This window comes from Elgaria multicarinata, chromosome 17 (genome assembly GCF_023053635.1).
Source record: "Elgaria multicarinata webbii isolate HBS135686 ecotype San Diego chromosome 17, rElgMul1.1.pri, whole genome shotgun sequence".
NCBI classification, from domain to species: Eukaryota; Metazoa; Chordata; class Lepidosauria; order Squamata; family Anguidae; genus Elgaria; species Elgaria multicarinata.
Genome location: NC_086187.1, coordinates 29,261,536 through 29,281,322, shown reverse-complemented (window position 1 = coordinate 29,281,322; position 19,787 = coordinate 29,261,536). Strand labels below are relative to the sequence as shown.

At 65.5% G+C, this 19,787-nt stretch overlaps 2 protein-coding genes across 3 annotated transcripts in view; both read right to left on the bottom strand.

The window, feature by feature from the left end:
• Positions 1-607: 607 nt before the first annotated feature.
• On the bottom strand, positions 608-18,427 carry GLIS2 (GLIS family zinc finger 2). Of its 2 annotated transcripts, none has more exons than XM_063143375.1 (7): positions 18,410-18,427; positions 5,231-5,484; positions 4,869-5,047; positions 4,364-4,540; positions 4,048-4,181; positions 3,532-3,650; positions 608-3,102 (listed from the first exon to the last, which is right to left on the bottom strand). In XM_063143375.1, the coding sequence occupies exons 2-7, from the start codon at positions 5,409-5,411 to the stop codon at positions 2,300-2,302; spliced, it is 1,593 nt and encodes a 530-aa protein (XP_062999445.1). In that variant the 5' UTR covers positions 5,412-5,484; positions 18,410-18,427; the 3' UTR covers positions 608-2,299. The 2 variants fall into 2 exon arrangements, with proteins under 2 accessions (XP_062999445.1, XP_062999444.1); XM_063143374.1 differs by lacking the exon at positions 18,410-18,427 and adding an exon at positions 9,233-9,383.
• POLR3K (RNA polymerase III subunit K) overlaps positions 5,203-19,787 on the bottom strand; it is a 181,344-nt gene continuing 166,759 nt past the window's right edge. The window contains exon 4 of the mRNA XM_063143383.1: positions 5,203-5,214. The gene's annotated coding sequence lies outside the window, so the exon portion shown is untranslated. The remainder of the gene's footprint in view (positions 5,215-19,787) is intronic.

The following is a 19,787-nucleotide window of genomic DNA, read 5'->3' as shown; positions in this document are numbered from 1 at the left end:
ACTTTATTGTTCTCGTAATAGCCGCCTTCTCTCCCGGAGGACCAGAGGGTCGGGTCGTAGCTTATCTCTTTCAGTCCTAAACTATGCTAACAGTGACGGAGGCGAGAGGAGGAAGAGAAGCCCAACATAATCTACAATCAAAAGGCACTTAGAAACGGTTAAAATACTGACGTCCTGGAGTGGGCAACAACAGGCAGGAAAGGGAACGAGACGTACACTGGCTCAGTGGCGGCCTGGTCAGTCGGGATCGGCCCCCGGGGTGGGCCTGCGTGCGCAGCCTTCCCCTGTGGGCCTGGGAGGCCAGCTCCCCTTGGCTGGGTGGGGCTCAGTCCTGGGCGACCTCGACAATATGGGGCTAGGGGTGGGGAGCGGTCTGAGGTCTCCTGCACCCGCAGCGGGCAGCCTGAGGACGGGGCCGCACAGGTAGAGGAGCCCCCTTCGGATGGAAGCCCAGAGCAGGGGCCCCGCTGTGAGAGAGATGTGGAGAGGTACACGGGACCCCCTTGTACAGGAAGAGGGGATGGCAGCACAGGGTGACCCCCCGAGAGGGGGGGCAGTCGAGAGGTAAAGGGGGCTCCTCCAGGGGGGCTCCTCCAGCAGCAGCGGGGGGGGGAGAGGTTAAGGAGGACACGGAGGGAGGAAGCAGCCGGCTCTGCTGCTGTGGCAGTGGTGGTGGGAGAGGATCCTCTCGGCAGGGCCCGGCCCACGGGCAGGCCAGCGCTACTTCCGCAGCAGCCCGGTCTGTCTCTGGTAGGTGGGACAGTCTTTGAATGGGCTTGTTCTGCAGGGAGAGACAGGCAGAGGGGGCAATTGGCTTAAATCATTGCTGATGCTGGTTGGGGCTGATAGGAATTGTAGTCCAAAACATTTGGAGGACCACAAGTTGAACATCCCGGTCACTAGTGCAGCCTCCCCCAACCTGGCGCTCAGCAGCTACGTTGGCCCACAGCTCCCAGAATCCTTCAGCCAGCTGCTGGCCTAGGGCATTCTGGGAGTTGTGGTCCAGCCCCAAACCCCCAGAGGGCTCCAGGTTGGGGGAGGCTGCACTGAAGGCTTGGGACGGACAGACCTTGTAAAACCCGCTCCTCCGCCTGCATTTCGCCGGTTGTCAGTTGGTTTGGTTTTGTCCTTCATTCATTGACGGAATCAGATTTTTTCACCCGATTTCCTGAATTTGCTCAAATTCACATTTGCAAAACTGTACAACTCCTCCCCACCCTCCCCGGCAAATGCATTTTCATGCTTTGGCCTATGGGGGAAATGCAGGTTTTTGGCCAGGTTTTTTTTTCCATTTTAAGTATTTTCTACAAATAAATTTCTGTAAAATTTCAGATAGTAAAAAAAACGCCAAAACCCCTGCTCTGGTCTGTGGACTTCGTGCAACCTGGGAAAAGCTGTTCCATTGCGGAATCAGAAACCGGGCCAGGCTGGACGCGAGCAAGTCCCCCGCCTGCCGGGAGATGCACCTGGGCCCCAATCCTAGGCTGCCACTGGAGGGGACTGCGCAGCTTGAACTGAAGAAACTGCTAATAGGGGGAAGTGAATATTTCAATTCCTCCACGTCAGGGAAAGGATTGCTGAGCGGCACGCCCAGGTGGTGTGCCTTGTCAGGGAGGGCCAAGCCAGGAAAGGGCCCGGCTCCTACTGTGCCCTTCAGGGGGGGGCGGGGGACGGATGGGGGGGTGCTGGCGGAGAGCGGCGTCAGCCTGGGGAGAGGGCAGGGCGCCCTGGATGGCTACCCTGGCTTCCAGCCTGCTATTCCCCAAGCTGCAGCTCGGAGACCCAGCACCTGCCCTCAGCTGCTGGCGTTCTACCAGCGGGGAGGCAGCCGGCACAAAGCAGGCAGGCGGGGAGTGGGACTCATTGAAGCCAAAAGGAACTCCTGCCTGCTTTGTGCCCTCTGGCGCCCCTGGAGAGGAAGCGCCAAAGCCCGTTGGCATGCTGGCTATGCCCCGGCTCTCCGGGTGGTGGTGGTGGGGGGCTGCTGCTCGGGAAAATGTGTTTATTGCTTAGCTCAGAAGAGGCAGGCTCCTCCGTCGTGAGGGTCCGGAACCCAAGGGGACAGGGCAGGCTGGACCCATGGGGCAGGGGGGCAGGACTCCTGGCTGGTTCAAGGCGGCCCTCCTTCCGTCAGACGCTTCAGGGCACAGCGGTGCTACTGGGGCACTGGGGCCACCCCTGCCCCACCCTGCCGCTCTCCCAAGTCACGAGCCGTGGGGGGGGCACTGTCCTCTGCAGCCGGTCCACTTGCCTGGGGCAAGCCGGCAATGCTCCCAGCAGTCCTGGCCGCCGTCCTCCCTCAGTTCACCACCGCTTGCTTCAGCAAGACGGAGCCCGTGGGGATCACCACCCAGCCCGGGGGCAGAACGTCGGCGCTCCCTGCAGAGTTCATGCCGGTGGAGAGGTCCAGAGCGCCCACCGGGAGCAGCGAGAGGCTCTCGGGCGTCTGCCGCAGCCGGGCCAGCTCCGTCCTCTCGCTGGCTTCCTTGCAGCCCTGGGGGCCCTGGCCCCGAGCGCCGCTGCCACCGCCTTTGGTGGGCCGGGGGCTGCTCCCACGTCCCCTCTCGGCCCCGGCTTTTGCCGAGGCTCCAGCCAGCAGGGAGACGACTGGCAATCCCAGGCCGCCAGCCGCGAAGGGAGAGGCAAGGAGCGAGCTCTTGGCCAAGTTCAGGGGGGCCAGCACCGGGCCGGGCAGGCCGGCGATGGCTGCGGTGCTCAGCCCGCCGCAGGTTAAGGTGCTGAGATCCAAGGGGGCCGGCGTGAGCGGGAGGGGCAGGCCAGAGAGGGCGTGGCCGCCGAAGAGCCCGGCCGGGCCGGGCAGCAGGATCTGGGCCCCGTTGATGTAAGGCCCATCGGCGGCCAGCGGGGGCTTGGCGGGCGGCTGCAGCTTCAGCAGCTCCTGCTGCGCGTGGGAGATGAAGTGGCCGTGGGCTTTGATGTGCTTGCGGAGGGAGCTGGGGTCCGTGTAGCGCTTGTGGCAGCCGGGCATCTTGCAGTAGTAGGGCTTGTCCACGTAGTGGGTGCGGGTGTGCTTGAAGCGGTCGCTGGAGTTGGAGTAGCGCTTGTTGCAGCCTTCGTAGGGGCAGATGTACGGCTTCTCACCTGCGGAAGCAAGACATGGAGGGAGGTGGGCAGGACTGAGCAGCACGCACGCACGCACGCGTGCGCGCGCACTGGCAAACCGTGGCCTGCCCGGTGCTCTGCGTAGCCGTCAAGCCTGCTCCATGGGCCGCCAGGCCCAGTATGTTATGGTCTCTCCTTTGTTGTGTGACAGATTGGAAGCTCCTTGGGGCGGGGGACAGTTCTCTTCCATAGAGTGCCACGCACAGTGGTGGCAGTCTGTAACGTTATACGGAGGCTTTTCTCTCAAACTCCCAGGAAAGGGGGCAGAGTTCGTGACCCCGGGAGCCTTGTACCACCCCCAGCCATCTCCAGGTCTGTTCAGGGATGCTGTCGGCAGGGCAAGAGCGCTGGGGAGCGCAGGCACACGCACACGCACACGCGCACACGCAGCCCGTTCACAAGACCCACCTGTGTGGGAGCGGTTGTGGATCTTCAGGTTTTCCAGCCGGGAGAAGCTCTTGTTGCAGGTGGGGCAGCGGTGGGGCTTCTCGTTGGTGTGGGTACGGATGTGGATGAGCATCTTATACCTGCCCAGGGAGGAAAAGGGCTCGTCAGGATGAGGGCCGGCGCCAGGGTGGGTGGGGGCAGGGCTGCTCCCAGCAAAGGGCGTCCTTTGCTGTCCCTCTGGGGCTCCCCGACGGCCCCTCTCCCCCCCCCAACTCTAAAACGGTGGGAAGGCCTGGAGCGGAGTGCCTGGCAGGAAGCTCTTCCCGCTGGGCACTTCTGCTGCTTTGGGCTCCACGCCTTTTGCCCTCAGCCCCGGGAGCTTCTTCAAAATGGAATTTGGCTCTTGGGCTGAGAGAAACACACACACCCCTCGCCCTAAACACGTGGCACACGATCTGTGCCACTGCCGCTTGTAAGCGTCCACGCATGCCGGCTGGGGGACGGGGATTGGCTCACTCTGCAGGTGGGTGGGGTTACCTGGCATTAAAGCCCCTGCCGTGGCGAGCGCAGCCTTCCCAGTGGCAGCAGTAGCCAGCGTCCTTCTCCGGCTTCACGTGGAAGTCATTGACGTGGTCCACGAGGTCTTGCAAGAGGTCGAACAGCTGGTTGCACTGCAGGACGGGGAGGGGAAGAGCAGGCCCCGGGGTTACCGGGGAACGGCCGCTGGGGGGTGGGGGTGTTTGGGGCTGAGGCAAGCGCCCCCCCTGCACCCAGCCCTGTCCCGGGCCGAGAGCTGAAGGCCCAGCAGCCCCACGCCTGCAGGGGCTCGCAGAAGGACCCCGGTGGGCCTCACCTTGGACCAGCGACACACCAGCTGCTTCTGCAGGGGCAGGTCTGGGGAGAGCCGCTTCTCCTTGGGGGGCGTCAGGAAGGCCGGGGTGGGCAGGTGCAATGTGCCCCCCGAGTTCAGGGGCAGGAAAAACTGGAAAGAGCTGCGCAGGCTGTCGAGGTAGTGCAGCGACTGGAGGTCCTGTGGAGGGTTGGGAGAGAAGAGGGCTGGGAACTGCCAGCCAACCCCGAGCCTGGGAGACCGGGCAGCCCCACAGGCTGGGGAGGGCCACCCCCCACCCCCGCTGAGCGTTAAAGTGGGATCCTCCCCAGGGACTTCCGCGAGAGCCAGGCCGCCTGCGTGCGACTCGCTTCTGCTTGCGACTCCTGGGGGCCCTGGAGTCCAGGAAGATGCCAGCAAGAAGGCCTGGAAGCGCTCCGTGACTGATGCGCAGCAGGACACGCCCGGAGCCCTTCTCAAAGGGGCCTGCGGTGCCTTGCTCCCTGCGCCCGGCCCTTGTGCAACTCACGCGCAGGGTGGAGGAGCTGACCAGCTCCCCGCTGCTCTGCCTGTCAGGGGAGAGCGAGACACTGCCACTGGGGGAGTCCAAGCCTGGAGGAGAGGGGGACAGGCTCAGGTCGATGGTGGGGGGTGAGGAGCAGCAGCGGGCGTCCCTCTTGTCATGGCATTTGGAGTGCGAATGGAAGCCTGGGGGGGGGGGAGAGAGATGCAAGTGGCAGGGGGTTGAGAAAGCAGCAGGCCCTCTACTGCAGGAGCCCCCTTCCTTCCACCCTTTAGGAAGCCCAGCCCAGCCCAGCCCAGCCCGCACTCCCAATTCCCAGAGGGGAGGCTGAGCCAAACACCCCTCCCTGGCCTGTGCTAGACACTCACCATCAGTGGGGGAGTGGGGGGAGCCAGGGCTGACCGCACCGGCGTCCTCGCCCGTGATCCGGAGCTCCTGGTGCAGAGCCCGGCGCTTGCCGGCCCCCAGCACCTGCTCACACTTCTCCCGAGCCGCCCGGAGCTTCGAAATGCTCAGCTTGAGGTCGAGGGGCTCGTCCAGGGAGTGCATGGCGAACGGCGAGGCAGAGGCCGCTCTTGTCAGGCAGGGGCAAGGGGCTTCGTGGGGAGGGGGTGTCCTCAACCTGCTTGGGAATAAGGAGAGAGAGAGGCTGAGCCAGCTGCCCCCACCCCTGGGTGCTGCCACCCACCCCCTGGTCTGGGCCTGTGGGCATTGGCACAGTGGCCCCCCTGACGCCCCCACCCAGTTGGTGCCCTCGGCATCATGGAGGAAGAAACACACCCACCCAGCTGCCCTGTGTTTGCCAATGCCCCCACAGGGCCAGCCCCCCCACCCTCCGGGACCTGGCAAGGGACCGTGGGCCACCACAACCACGCTTCTCTTTGCGCTCCCAGACCCAAGCGGCTCCCAAGAAATGGAAGCCGGGGGACCCACAAATGGTCCCCCCCTGGGCTCTTTTGACCCAGACCTCCACAGGAGCGGCCCTGCTGCTGCCGCAGAAGAGCCTGTGGGGCAAAGCGCCTGTCCCGGCTGCCTTCACCCTGGCTTCCCTTTCCATAACCTCCCTCGCATTCCTTCCAGCAGGTTCAGCCAGGCTCTGCCCGGTGTTGAGCAGGGCTCACGGGAGCCGCGCGGAGTCATCAGCAGGAGACTCTGCGCCCAGAGGGAGGGGGCAGCTGCAGAGGCAGGCGGCCAAGCCAGAGACTCCAAGCAGCTGCCCCCCTCCCCATGTGGCCTTCCTCAGATCCAGCACCCCACCACACAGGAAGGGCTTGAAATTACAAGCAGCTGTGGCTTGCTTCTGCCTGCAGGCTGGGAAGCTGAGCTGTGAGCAGGCACAGGAGGCTCACGCTTTCTGACACATGCAGATGGGGGCGGGCAGGGGAGCAAGCTGGCAGGGCTGTAGAAACAGGGCTGTGTGTGTATGCAGCCCAGGCACCAGCCAGCGGGCCCAGCAGGTCCCGTCCCCTCTTCCCAGCCAGGACAGCGAGGGAAGATCAGCCTGGCCCAATCTGGATTTCAAGGTCAGCCAAGAAGCGGCTGCTTTTTTCCGGCATTCCCCAAATGATCCTCCGCCTCTCTCTTTCCCTGGTGCATCTCAGGACTTCATTTGCAGGCCTTTGGGCTGTGGCTTTGTTTTGATTCAAGTATGGAGCCTACATAATCAAGGCATGCTGGAAATTAAGAGTCCTGAAGCCATCTTGGATGTAAAGAAACCCATGTCGTCTGACAGGCCTGCTACACGTCCAAACCATGCAATGTTCAGACTCTGCTAGCAGCCCTCTATGACTCCAGACTCCTGTCCAGCAGACCAGCCAGGAGGGACACATCGCTGGAGCTGCATTTGCAAAGGAAAGGCAGACTCTCACTGAGAGCAGCAGAGCAAGTAAGGCCAGGCCAGAGCTGGAAACGGAAGGAGGCAAAAGCATGTGCGTGCGCGCGCACCCCCCACAGTCCCAGGAGGACAAGGAGGAGGAGGAGGAGGAACGGAAGCACGTGCTTGGGAGGCCGAACCCTCCAGGTGCACATAGTGTTGGGTGTCCTGAACACAAGGAGGGTGCAAAAGAGACTATCTCGAGGAGCAAAACTCACTCCCAGAAGCAGAGGCTGGAAGCTAAGCCAAACCGGGAAGGTGGGAGAGGCCGGCCGGGGATGAAGAGGTCAGATGCGCACGGAGGACCCCTGTCCACTGCAAGAGCCACACCTGGCCCTGCACACTCCTGAGAGTCACTGTATTCTTGCAGGTGTTTCCCTTCAGTCCATGCGGATGGCACATCCCGGCCAGGTCTTCCTTGGGCCCCGGCAGCGCTCCCCAGAAGTGGCCAGCAGAGCTTGCCTGGGGAAGGGGGGCTTGCAGAGGATACTTGCCAGAGGGAACTAGCCCCCTCCCCACCCAAGGGAGCTGACAACCAACCAGGGCCTGGCCCCGCTGGGTAGCGGCCTCTTCTCCCGGGTCTGGCAGGCCCACAGAGCAGCACGGCCTGGAGCCACAGGAAGCCGACGTGCCAGCAAGCCAGGTGGCTGTTACGGCACCCGTGGTTTTGGTTTAGTCCCCCCCGCATCGCTGCCTGCACATCGCTTGGCCCCAGGTGCCTGCTTCTCCCATAGCGGCGCCTGAACCTCAGAGCTGCTGCCTTCAGTCAGCCTATTGGTTCCCCTAGCCAAGGGCTACTGAGTCAAACTGGCCGCTGGTCTCCCCGTCACCCGCCTCCTTGCCCCTTGAGCTGGGCCGGGGGCTCGCTGCTGACGGAGCCGGGGCTTCTCTCTCCAAGCCAGAGCTCCACACCCCCGACAGCTCCTTTAGGATGACATCGGAGCCACCAGCCTGGTTGGCATGTGCTCTGCCCAGGAAACTGGCCTTCTTGCAAGCCCCGTGAAATCTGGCTGCAGAGCATGGAGACTCCCTTTCTCCAGCCTGCGAGAGTCCCTTGAGTGGAATCACTCCCCCCAGGGTTTATTTATTCCTGGGACGCCTTTAACGGTGGCACTTCCCCATGGCAGCTCTGAAGATAAAAGAAACAGGGCAAACAGCGACATCCAATCAGAACGGCTCTTGCAAATGAAACCAGCAGCCCCAGCCTTGAGAAAAAGCCAACAAGACCCAGAGCATCTGCAGAGGCTTCCTGAAGACCTGATGGGAACTCATTCCAGAGGTGCGGAGCCACCACTGAGAAGGCCCTCTCCCTTGTACGCAGCAGCTGAGAAGAGCCTCTGTGTGGGCCGGCTGGTCCAGGTCCAGGTCCAGGGGAGCCTTCCAGGGACTCGGGGCCAGGCTCTTCAACGCCGCCAAGGTTAAAAGGAGTCACAGCAGAGCTCGGGAAAGCACTGGCAACCGGCGCAGCTGGCCCAGGGTGGGCGTCACGTGACTTGGCAGCCCAGCCTGCTCCAGTCTGTTGGCAGCTGCTCTGGGCACCAGGGGAAGCCTCTGAGCCACCTTTAAGGCAGCCCCACGCAGTAGCCCAGCAGGGGATGGGGTTTCCAGTGTCATGGTCTGGGGTTACTCTTTTCAGCTCTCATGGGTTGATATTTCAAAACTTAGACTGGACTTCCTACAGTGGTCGCTTTAAGGGGCTTAAAGCTACAACCCTAAACCCCCTTACCCTGGAGTAAGCCCCACTGAACCCAGTGGGGCTTGCTTCTGCGTGGACACGTCTGGGATTGCCTGCCGGCCTTGTTTGAACCCAGCACTCAGCGGGTGAAGAGGCTCCACGGAAAGGCTCTGGCTGGACAGAGGACGCCCTTCCTCTCCCCTCTCCCCCCCCCCGGGCCCCGATATTCGCGGAGCCTGGTGCTCCGGGATACTCTGGGGAGAGCAAGACCCCACCAGGGCTGCCTTTGCTGGTGCGCTATTGTCTGCTTGCATCGGAGCGAAAGCGCGGCTCCGAGGGCGAAACTGACCCAACAAAGCGAGAAAGCGAAGCGCGGCCTCCCCGGGCGTCTCTCCCCCCCCCGGGCGCCGGTGCCCCAATAACCCGAGCCAGAGCGCGCTCGCCCTGCAGGCAGGCGGCCAGCCCGAGTCCTGCCCGCCTCGCCGTGGGAAAGCCCGGCAGCGGAGGCGCTCGCCCAGGACATCCGTCGGGCGAAAGAGGAGCGGAGGGGGGGGGGAGACCGAAGCCAGGGGAGGGGGCGGCAAGAAGAAAGGAAGAACGCTCCCCCCAGCCCCCGCTTGGCTCCGCCCAGCCCCTCCCCGTCCGTCTTCCTTCCCCGACGGGGCCCCCCAGCACCGCGGGGGACTCGCCTCGCTCCACAACTGACGCAGCGCTGCCCCCCCCCCCCGTCCCCGAGGACAAACGCACCACACGTCCACGCCCTCCCCCCCTCCTCAGGCCCCGGCAGCCTGACACGTGCTCCCCCCTCCCATGCTGACTAACGTCCCGCCAGGCGGATGTCGGGCATCTGGCCCGGCTCGGCGCTCGGCCCGTTCTCGTCTCCGGTCAGACGCGGCCGTGGCTGACGGCACTCTGCGTATGCTCCGGGCGCCCGCCTCGACTGCCCCGAGCAACAGGCCCGCGGGACTGAGGCGAGCCCAGATGCGGAGCAGCCCCGTCGGTCCCCAGGGCGCGACGGGCGTCCGGCCAAGGCTCCCCCGCGGGCCCTGGGGCGAGCGGGCAGGGCTCCGGGCGCCGCCCAGCTGCCCCTGGGTTTGTTTTCGCTCGGCTCGGCCCCCTCCCGCCTGCCTGCCTGCCTGCCTGCCCGCCCCGTCTGCCCCGGCAGCCAAGAGCCGGCCTGGCGCATGACCGGAGCGCGCTCCCGCCTCCTTCCAGGGCGGCGCGGGGGGGGGGAGCCAGGACGTCCCCAGGCCCCGCCGCCTCCCTCCCTCCAGCGCCTGTGGGCCGGGGGGGGGGGCGCTCTCCGCCCAGCCCGGGCTCCAGGCGGCACCTGCTGACTCGCGGGCCCGGCTGGGCAGGCCGCCTCCTGCTCGCGCTCCCTGCCCGCCTTGGCGCTGCGCCACGACAGGCGGCGGCGGCGGAGACGCGCTGGAATGCAGAAGCGCCTCCCTGGGAGCCGGCGTGGGGGGCCGGGCCAGGCTCGGGGAGGCCGGCGGGAAGGGCCCTCGGCGGGAGGCAAAAGGCCTTGGAAAGGCGCGTCTCCCCCCCCCCCCCGCCACGCACGGACAAAGACCGTGTCGCCCCCCACCCCCGCCACGTGCACCGTTTTGGGGTGCGGATCCCGAGGGGCGCAAGACTCTGGCCAGCCGCCCGGCCGAGGGCAGGAGGAGGAGGGCGCGGGGCCCTTCCGCGGGCGGCATTCCGGCAACGCCGCTGCGGGGGGCGTGCCCAGCCCCCCCCCCCCAGCAGCGGAGGGCACGGAGTCTTTCGCCCCCAGATTTTGGGTACAGCTGCGGGGTCGAGGTGGGGGGCTGCGTGGCTCAGGCCGGGAGCCTGCGGCGCCCCTCCCCCCGGAAGAGCCCCCCCCCGTGTCAGCGCGTAGGCCCGCCAGGTGGCCGGGCTGCCCCCCAGCCTCTGGCGTGCAGCTGCAGCAGGCAGCGGAAGCCGGCGGGGGCGACAAGGCCCCAATCCCACCCTGCTCTCCACACCCTCGCCCAAGCTGCAGGCTCTCAGCCAGGAGCAGAAACGCGGGGCGGGGGCGGGGGGCGTGCTGAGGAGGGCCAGAGTGAGCCCCCTCCAGGGCTGGAATCCGGATACTGTCCAGTTGCATGACCCGGAGTTGTGGGGGGCCACTCTCCTGAGGACAGACCGGAGCTGGGTCCCCCAAAGGCCCCAGGGTCACGGTTTGGTTTTATCTCCACTTTGACACTTTGCCTTTCTCTGCCAAAGCCGACTCAAGGTGGCTCCAGCCAAAGGAAAGAAACCAGGCCTTTCCTGGCCCCTGGACAGGGGCCCTGGCTGCACCCGGCTCCTCTCAGCACACAAGGAGAAAGAAAGAGGGAGAGAGACAGGGGGATTCCTCCCCCCACCCCCGCCACTCACCCCGGCCTTCCCAGGCCCTTCCCTCCCCCCCTGCAGGCTGGCTCTGCTGGCACCACACTGCTGAGCCTGGCTTCCGGGGGGGGGTCCCCTGCCCTCCTCTGTGGTGCCAGAAAAGGTTTGCAGCACGCCCCCCCCCCAGCAAGCCTCTCACGTATGAGCATCTGAGAGCTGCTGCCACCACAGCGCAGAAGCCCTGTGTGCGCCGCTGCCGCCCCCCCCCACCCCCACTCCCATGCCAGTGGCCTCACACTGGATTCCTGAGCTTCTCCCGGGAGCCAGCCTGGGTGGGGCGCTCTGGATGGGAAGCAGCTCTTCCCCCCCCCCCGCCCCACTCAGTAGCAGCGGCTGCCAAACCAAACTGGCCCCAGAGCTCCACATTCCTGGGAACAAACCTTCCTAGAATCCAGAGTAACCGGAACAGCAAGAGACGCATCGTGGCTTCCAGAGGCAGCACAGCCCAGCGCCAGCCCCCTCCCTTGGGACAAGGGGGGGGAGAGGCCCAAGGCGTGCAGAAATGGGACCCAGCATGCAGCTGCTCTTTGCAGCTGCTCTGGATGACCCACACCCCTGCAATGTTGGCCTGCCCCCCCACCACTTGTACCAACTGAGGCTGGGCTGCGAACTCTGGCCCTTGATCTCGCCGGAGCCCAGCACCCTGGCCAGGGCTGGGACCTCCGCTGCCAGGGAGAAGCGTCCCAGTGGTGGGCTCCCCTCTCTCCTGCCCCCGTTTCAGGCGCACTCTGGGTGGAGTCCACGATGCTTGGCTCAGCCCCACAGGGAGGGGGTTCGGGGTTAAGGCCGGCCTGAGACAGCTGGAAACGCTGAGCTGCGCGCTCACGGCTGCTGTCTCCCTCCCCTGAACCACACGCAGCTCCGGAGCGCCTCTGCCGGCCATGGCTCCACCACGGCTTTCGCTCAGGCTGCCTGACAGACCCACGCCCTGCTCTCCCCTCACCCCCCATCAACCACTTCCATCCTGTCCTGACTCATATCAATCCCAGCCAGGCAGGGACTGGATGTGGTCAGGACACTGCCAAGCCATTTGCTTCAGGTTGCATTCGCCCTCCAAAGAACACAATCGCTTGATCTGAAGCCAGTTGCCGCCTGTGGCGAGTAGGAATCTCCTCCAAGTGACCAGGCAGGGAAGCCTTGTTTACATTGGAAGAGAACTGGCCTGCTGTCCCCCACCCCCAGCCCTTTTCTGGCCATCAATGCTCCACGAATGACCCCACAAATGCTCTCTGGGCCAACGTCTGTATTGGCGCCTGAAGGGCCGCTTTCTCCTGCCTTGCCCAGCCATTGTCAAGTATGCTGTAGGGTGGATTCCTGCATTGAGCAGGGGGTTGGACTCAATGGCCTTATAGGCCCTCCCAACTCTACGATTCTATGAATCTATGAGGGATGGGTGTCCCTGCAGTTCTTCCAGTCCTCCCATTTGAGGGTTGCACCATTGTGCAAGCCTCTCATTCCTCCCCCCCCCACCCCCGCTCCACTCCAGGGCAGCATCCCTTTGGAGCCCTGACACAGGACGCCTGCAACGCGAGGCCAGGCTGAAACCGAGACGGCCCTATCAGCTTCCTTCATGACAGAAGGATGGAGAGCGCTGTGCCGGGAGGAGACCCCACACAGCAGCCTGTTAGAGGACCGGCCCCAGGCAGGCCGCCCTGCTCTGGGCCCAGCCCTTGGGCTGGACCGAATGCTCACCTGGGCTCCAGAGAACACCCAGGGCTGAAGACAAGCACCTATGTGCCCTCAGGTGGCCTTTGTGTCTCTAAGGACTCCAGGACAAGGGCCTGAGGTGGAGGTGAGGCGGGGACTAGTCTGTGGGCAGACCAGCCCCCCGCAGCACCCACAGTCACAGCCTGCAACTCCCCAGTAGCCTAATCCTGAAGACCCAGCACCAGATGTGCAGCCATTGCGAAGGACCAGTTTCAGAGGGGGAAGAGCAGCAAAGGGGTGTGTGTGTGTGTATGATCTGTGCTCGACCACCATCCATTCTTTCTTGCTGCATCATATCTAGGCCGGGCCGCAGCACAGTGGCAGAGGCCCTGATGTGCATGCAGCAGGACCCCCGGCAGCCTCTGCAGGCCCCGTGAGGCAAGAAGCCTGCCAGAGGCCCTGCAGAACTAGGGCTGCCAGGCGGTCAGCCAGCCCACCGAGCGAGATGGGCCACGTTCCGCCTCTGCGTAGGGCTGTGTCCCGCCTGCCTCAGCGGTCCATCCAGTCCTTGCGAGGAGCCTGGACTCCCTAGCCCAGGTGGGCGAGCCAATGGCTTCCCTGCACAGCCGGGTGCCCTCTTCATGGGCACAGCCAGAGTCGTCATGGAGCCTTGTTGCTGCAGATCCCCTCCCAGCAACAGCTGTGCAGTTCAGGGGTCCGAGCCCCCTCCAGGGCTGTCCTCCAGAGACATTCCTGCTGGGCTTGCTTCCCACAACCCAGATCCAGGGCTGGTCTCTCTCTCTCTCTCTCTCTCAGTCATGCACAATGGAGGCAGTACAAATCCTCGAAAATCCCTTTCCATTATGTTTTACTGTCTTAAACTGTTATAAGCCAGTTTCTAAGGCATTACTCGAAAAAGGGGCATTACAAATATAATAATAATAATAATAATAATAATAATAATAATAATAATAATAATAATAATAATTCCTGCATTGTGGGAAGTGGCTCCCCAAGAGGCCACCGTACAAAGAGGCAAGCCCAAACCCAGAGAGCCCCAAAGGATCTGAACAGCTGGGCTCTCCCGCAGTGCCAGCTAGGTGTGGCCTCCAGTGTGGTCTCCACAGCTGGAGAGGGGAGGGGGCAGTGACAAGCAGCCTTGCCTTGGCTGGGAACAGAGGGGCGCTCTCCAGCTCTGCAGCCGGGGGCCTTGGGAAAGGGCCTGCAATTGCAGGGCTCCACAGGACACACGAGAGGTGGCCCCTCCCAAGGCCTTTCCCAGGGAGAGCTGCTTGGGGCAGGAGACGCTACAGAGCAAGGGGAGGGCTGGGCTGGAGGGGGGGCTCCCATCCGGGCTTTGAGGCACCAAAGAGCAGCGCAGGTCAGTGGCCACAGGTGGCTCTATTCGAGTGGTGGCAGCCACCACCACCCGAGGGGAGGGGGCTGGCTCTGCCCTGCCACAAAGAGCCCTTCTCCTGGGTGTCGCCCCCCCCCCCGGCCCAGGCGCCACCTGCCCCTGCAGCGCAGCCCTGCCCCTGTGCCTCAGAGCCCAGCCGCCACCTCAGCACAGCCAGGCCTCCTGCCTCTGGACGCAAGACGTGCTGCGCGGGAGCCAGCCCTGCTCTCCCCAGCGTTCCACCTGGGCGGCTGCCAAGGGAGCCTGCCAGGCCCCACGCTGTCTGCAGGGCTGCAGCTGCGATGCAACGCCAGCCAGCCAGAAATAGCGGGGGGGGGGAGAGGGGAGGGGACGAGGGAAAGGCCTGCCGCCGTGGGGCGGGGCGCAGAGCCTGCCCTGGGGCATGGGGACCACAGAAGGCCCGGCAGGAGCCTGGCCTGGACACACCAGAACACCCAGGGGGAGAAGAAGATGGAGGAGGCGGAGGGCCAGGGAAGATCACTCCAACGGCACGGACCTCGGAGCAGGCCTCCCGGTGGGCATCAGAGCCCAGGGAGGGGGGGGCGGGGGCCCAGCCTGGCCAGGCCGCTCACCTTGGGAAGCATTAAGAGCGGGGGCACATCCCTCCCAGGACACCGTTTGGATTTGCTCCCTGCAGAGCCCTGGGGCAGCTTTAGTCAGCTGCCTGTACGGAGAAGGTAGCGGCCTGTGTGAGGCCCTACGGGAGCAGCGCAACAGAACCCCCAGAGCCCAGCGTCCTCCCTGCCAGGCCTCAAAGCCCCACTCAGCCTCCAAGTTCAGGGGGTGGCCTTCAGCCAGTGGCACAATCTCAGCCTAACCTACCTCGCAGGGCTGCTGAGAGGACGGAATGGAGGGGGAGAGAGGAAAAGAGAGACAGGATACACACACACACGTCGCTCCTTGGAGAATGGGCAGATAAAACTGCGACAGCACCCACACGGGACCCCGGGTGCTTCTTTCCAGCCATATCTGCTCCAAAGGCGCTCGCCCCCCCCCCCCCCGGCCGGTTCCTGCCTGGCGTCCTCTGGGGCTGACAAGGCCGTGCCAATCCTGCCCCTGGGATGGTCCGTGCAAACACCTCCCCAAAGGCCAGCCCTCCCTGCTCCAGCCAGAGAGGGGCGCTGGGCACCCCTTTTGCTGCAAGGACCAGGCAGCGGCGGTGGCGGCCACTACTGGGGCTGAGGCGGCCCTTTCCCCTGCCTGGGCACCCACATGCTCTTCCTCTGTCTTCACAGCCTCCTTGTCCTACCACTGGGAGGACTTCAGTCCCAGGGCGCACCGCCCCTAAGGTTTACCCCATGGGAGTGGGGCTCTGTGCAGAGGAGGCAGGAGCTGGGTTCAAGCCCTGGCTTGGGCCCCCCTGAAGCGCTGCATGCCCACCACTGGCCTAGCGGAGACCCTCCTTCCACACCACGAGATGCTATTTGAAAGTAGAGTCTTGCGGAGAAACATTATTCCCTTGCCACACCGCACCACCAAAGCAGGCCCCTGATGAAACCGGGCGCTCTATCGCCACCTCACCCAGACCCTCCAGGGGCTCAGCTGCCCTGCAGTCAGAAGGCCTGTAAGGAGGCAGACCTGGGCCCCGACTTGGGAGGTCAAGGGAACAAACGGGCGGCATTTGAAAAGCTGCATGCAGGACCGGTTGTCCCAAAGCAGGCAAGAAGGGCAGAGAGGCAAAGGGAAGAGGTCACGACCGTGGCCAAGAAGTCGGAAGCAGTTAGGGATGAAGGGCCTTGGTGTTTTGAAGAAGCGAACACTTCAGACAGGACGGGACAGAGGTTTATGCAATTCTGAGCAAAGAGAAGACAGACCCACTCACCCCACCAACTTAGAGTGGTAGAACTCACAGTCACCAGGACAAATGGATTTGTGGCCTCATCAGAACAGACAAAAGAAATGATGCCTCATTCACGTACGGAACTCCCTGCCACAAGACGTGGTCCTGGCCATAAGCAGCCGTGAGCTTTAAAAGGGGGCTAGATGCAGTCATGGAGCAGGCGTAAGAGCCTATCAGCAGCTATTGGCCATGACTCAGCCGTGCCAAATGGAACCTCCCAGTTCTGAGGCAGTCTATCTCAGAGTGCTGGAACAAACCAGAGGAAGGCCACCACCGACAGGCCCTGCTTGAAGACCTCCACTGGAAAGAGAATGCTGGACTCGGGGCCCTTGAGCTGCTCTCACCAGCTGCTCTGGGAAAGGGCCGACGGCTCAGCTGTGCAGCCCCAAAGTGGGCCGGCTCCTTCTCTCGGGCAAGTGGCGGCACACCCTCGAGGGGCTCCCAGGCCTGCCTGGCAGTGCTGCCCCCTCACGGCCCCCAGCCAGCTCCTGCCTCCGCTCCGCTGCTGCATGGCGAATCCTGGCCAGTTTCGCCCTCTGGGCCGAGCAGGAACGGCAAGCGGCAGGCAGGAGGTCACGGCTGGGGAAGGGAGGCCTCCTCGGCTCGCTCAGCGGCAGGAGCCACGGAGAGGGCGGCTGCGCTGAAGGGCCGGCTGCACGGCTGGCGGGGCAGCGCCGTTTCTGGGAAGCAAGCGGGGGGCCATCCAAGCCAGCACACGGGGTTCAAAGTTCAAACGAAACTGAAATAGGAGGGAGGGTTTCCGTGGGAAGGTCCTCTTCCCCAAACCCTCAGCCTGCCTACTTCCCAGGGGCCAAGCTGTGTTTGGGGAGGACAGCTTTTCCTTGTGGGGGCTGCCTTGGGAGGGCCCGTGGAGGGGGGGCCCTTCTGGGGGTGTTTGGTGCCTGAGGGAGGCCGAGGCGAGGAGGGGGCCCGTCCTCTCTCCTGCCCACCCACAGCAGCTCCTCCTCCTCTCAGAGGCTGGGATGACCAGGTGACCTGCTTGAGGCAGGCAGCACAACCGCACCTGCTTCCGCACAGCTCACACCCAAGTGCTCAGGTGGAGGGAGGGAGGGGGGGCAGGAAACTACCGCTGACCCAAAGCCAGCTCCTGGGGTGGGGGAGGGCAGGGACAAGGTCAAGCAAGAGGCAGATGTCCCGGTGGGTGGCCAGCAGCCCTGGCGGCACAGGCCTGGGACCTCCGGAGCCAGCAGCGCTTTCGTTCTCAGCCCAGGGCTGTCCCCTCCCCTCTGCCCCACTGCTCAGCTGGAGCCAAAGCGGAGTCGGGGCGGGATGAGCAGCTCCCAAGAGCTCCTGCACAGTTCCTCTCCAAAGCGCCCTCCGAAGACAGCCTATAGTGCAGCCGCACCAAGCAGGTGTCTCAAAAGCCGCTTTCCGCAGGACATGCTGGGATGAGAAAACGCTTTGTCAAGTCCCCGAGGACGAGCCACGGAACGTGGGAATGGCTGCGAGGCCCGGGAGGGGCAGGACGGCACAAGGCCCACCAGGCTCCTTCCTCCAACCACGCCTGACCCCGGGGGCTCCACAGGGCCCAGCCAGGTGGGGGCCACTGAGACGCCGTCGAAGGAGACGGCCCAGCAGCACCTGCGCTGTCTGGCAGCCAGCAAGGGCTGCCTCCCCCGGGGTCTCAGGGGGGGCTCTGCCAGCCCTACCTGGAGAAGCTGCTGCGGATCGAGCCAGGGCACCTCCTGCCTGCAAGCGGGGCCTCCACCACCAGACTGGGCACAGGCGGCCTTGATCAGGTGGGCCCCTTGGCAGGGCAGTGAGGTGAGGGGAAAACACCTTGCCCGGGGCAGGGGCAGGGGCAGGGGCAGGGGGCCCTCCCGGCGGCTGTAGGCACAGCCCAAGAGCTTGGCCCGCTCCTGCTTGACTGCACTACTTGGGGGGGGGGCGTCAGCAGTGTGAATGGGGGCCATGTGGGGCTCCTCTCTGGGGACCTCATGCCCCGCTCTGGCCAGACGACCACTGCAGCGCCAGGACAGGACAGGCCCTGCGGGCGGAACAGGTGCTGCCAGCTGAGCAGCCAAGGACCGGGTCGGGCCAGGTGTACCCAAAGCAGCGCGGAGGGGGATGCATCCGATGCCCTGCCCCGAATGCCCGATCTGCGCAGGTGGGCAGAGGGAAGGAGATGCCCTCTGCACAGCCTCAGAGGCCCCCTGGGTGTTTCTCCAGCTCTGCTCCCTTCCCACATCTAACTGCAGGCTCCCTCCCTCCCTCCCAGGTTTGGAAGGCGGCACAACCAGGGGCTGGGGAGGGGCGCGGGGGGGGGGGGTGTAGGAAGAGCGGGTTCAGGCCAGGCGCAGCCCCCGCTGCTCCGCCTCCGCCGGCTCTGTGCGTGTTTGCTCGGAAGGTGGCACGGCTCTTCGCCGCCCGCACCCCCCCGCGATCTTCCTTGCCATTCCACGGACATCTTCCCGTCCCCCCCTCCGGCGGGTGCAGGGACCCCCCAGCTCAGGCGGGGGAGGATGTGGGACGAGAGGGGCGGTGACACGTCCAGCCTGGATCCAAACACCGGGGGCGGGCGGGGGACCGAAAAGGACAATAGCCCGGGCTGAGGCCACCCGTCAGCGGGCCAAGCCTCAGGCGCCAGTGCCCGCAGCCCTGCTGCCGCTGCCCCCCCACCCGCAGAGACGCGCCCCCCCCGCCCGACTCCCAGCCCCCCCCGCCGCCGCCGCCGCCTTACCTTGGCCCGGGCCGGGCCGGGGGCCCGAGGAGGCGTCTGGGCGCGCAGGGAGGCGTCGGCTTCCCTCCTCTCCCGTCGCGATCTCACAGCCGGGCGCGACCTCCGGGGGGCGACTTCCCGGTCCGCCTCGGCCAGCCCCACCGGCAACGACGGGGCGCACCGCCGCAGCGCCACATCTGCGCCGCTGGGACGCGGGGAGGCTGGAGGCCAGGAGGCGGCGGAGGAGGAGGCGGAGGGCGGCGGATCCTCTCGGGTGAGGCGAAGGCAGGGGGGCTCTGGCTGCCCCCTCCCGGCTCTTCGGGCGCGGGGGGAGCGGGCCGGCGGGCGAGCAAGGGCTGCGGATCGGGGGCGATCGCCTGTCCGAGGGGAAGAAGAGCGCGAGCGAGCGAGCGAGCGAGGGAAGGGGGCAGGCAGGCGCAGGCAGGGAAGGAGGGGAGGAAGGAGGGAGGGAGGGAGGGAGGGCGGAGGCGAGGATGTGTGTCTGGGCGGCCCGGGGGGAGGGAGGGTGTTTCCCTTCTCGGCGCGCCTGATTTATGGCCGCCCGGCTGCGGATCCGCAGGAGAGTGACCAGCCCAGATCCGCGGCCTCCATTGCCAGGGCCAGAGAAGCAGCCCCGCCCTCGGAGGGGGGCGGAGAGGGGCTGAGCGCATGCCCGCCCCCACCCCCCGGGCTCCGCCTCCCCGCCTCCCCCCACCCGGCTCGGCAAGAGGGCAGCGCTAGGACAGGCAGGCAGGGCTCCGCCGGCCGAGGCGGACGCGCCCGGACGGGCCCCCTCTTCCCCGCCGCAGGAATCCCAGCCCCGGCCCAGAGAGGCCACCGGGCGCGGCGGCTTCTCTCTCGGCCAGCCGCCCTCCTCCCTGGAGGACTCCGGGGTTGCCCAGGCCCGGGCAGCCTGCGCCGGCGGAGGGAAGACGGGCGGGAGGGAGGGCGGGAGAGCGGCCTCACCCTCCCGCGGCCCCGGCTGCCCGCTGAGCGCCGGAGGTGCCGGAGGCGCCAGAACGCCGCCGCGGGAGGCGCAGCTGTGAGTGGCCCACCCCGCCGGAATGGTTGGACCTGGCTTTTACTGGCTGGCTGGGTGCCCCCCCCTTTGCCCCATGGACAGAGCCAGTCTTTGGGGCTGCAAGGACCCGCTTTGGGGGCTGGACGGGCGTCTGAAGCACCCGGCGCCTCCGCAGGGCCGCGAGGCTCATGGCTACGATGGCGGGGCTGTGGGTGCTCCTGCCAGGAGGACCCAGAAGGGGTGCGTGAGCGCAGGGTGGCAGCCCCGGGGCCCGGGCACGCCTGGCTTCCCTCCTGGGCACAGCGGCACCCCCGCCCCGGAGAGGCGAGCCCTGCAGTGGCAGCCCTCCGCCGGCACGTGGCTGGCTGGTCCTGCGTG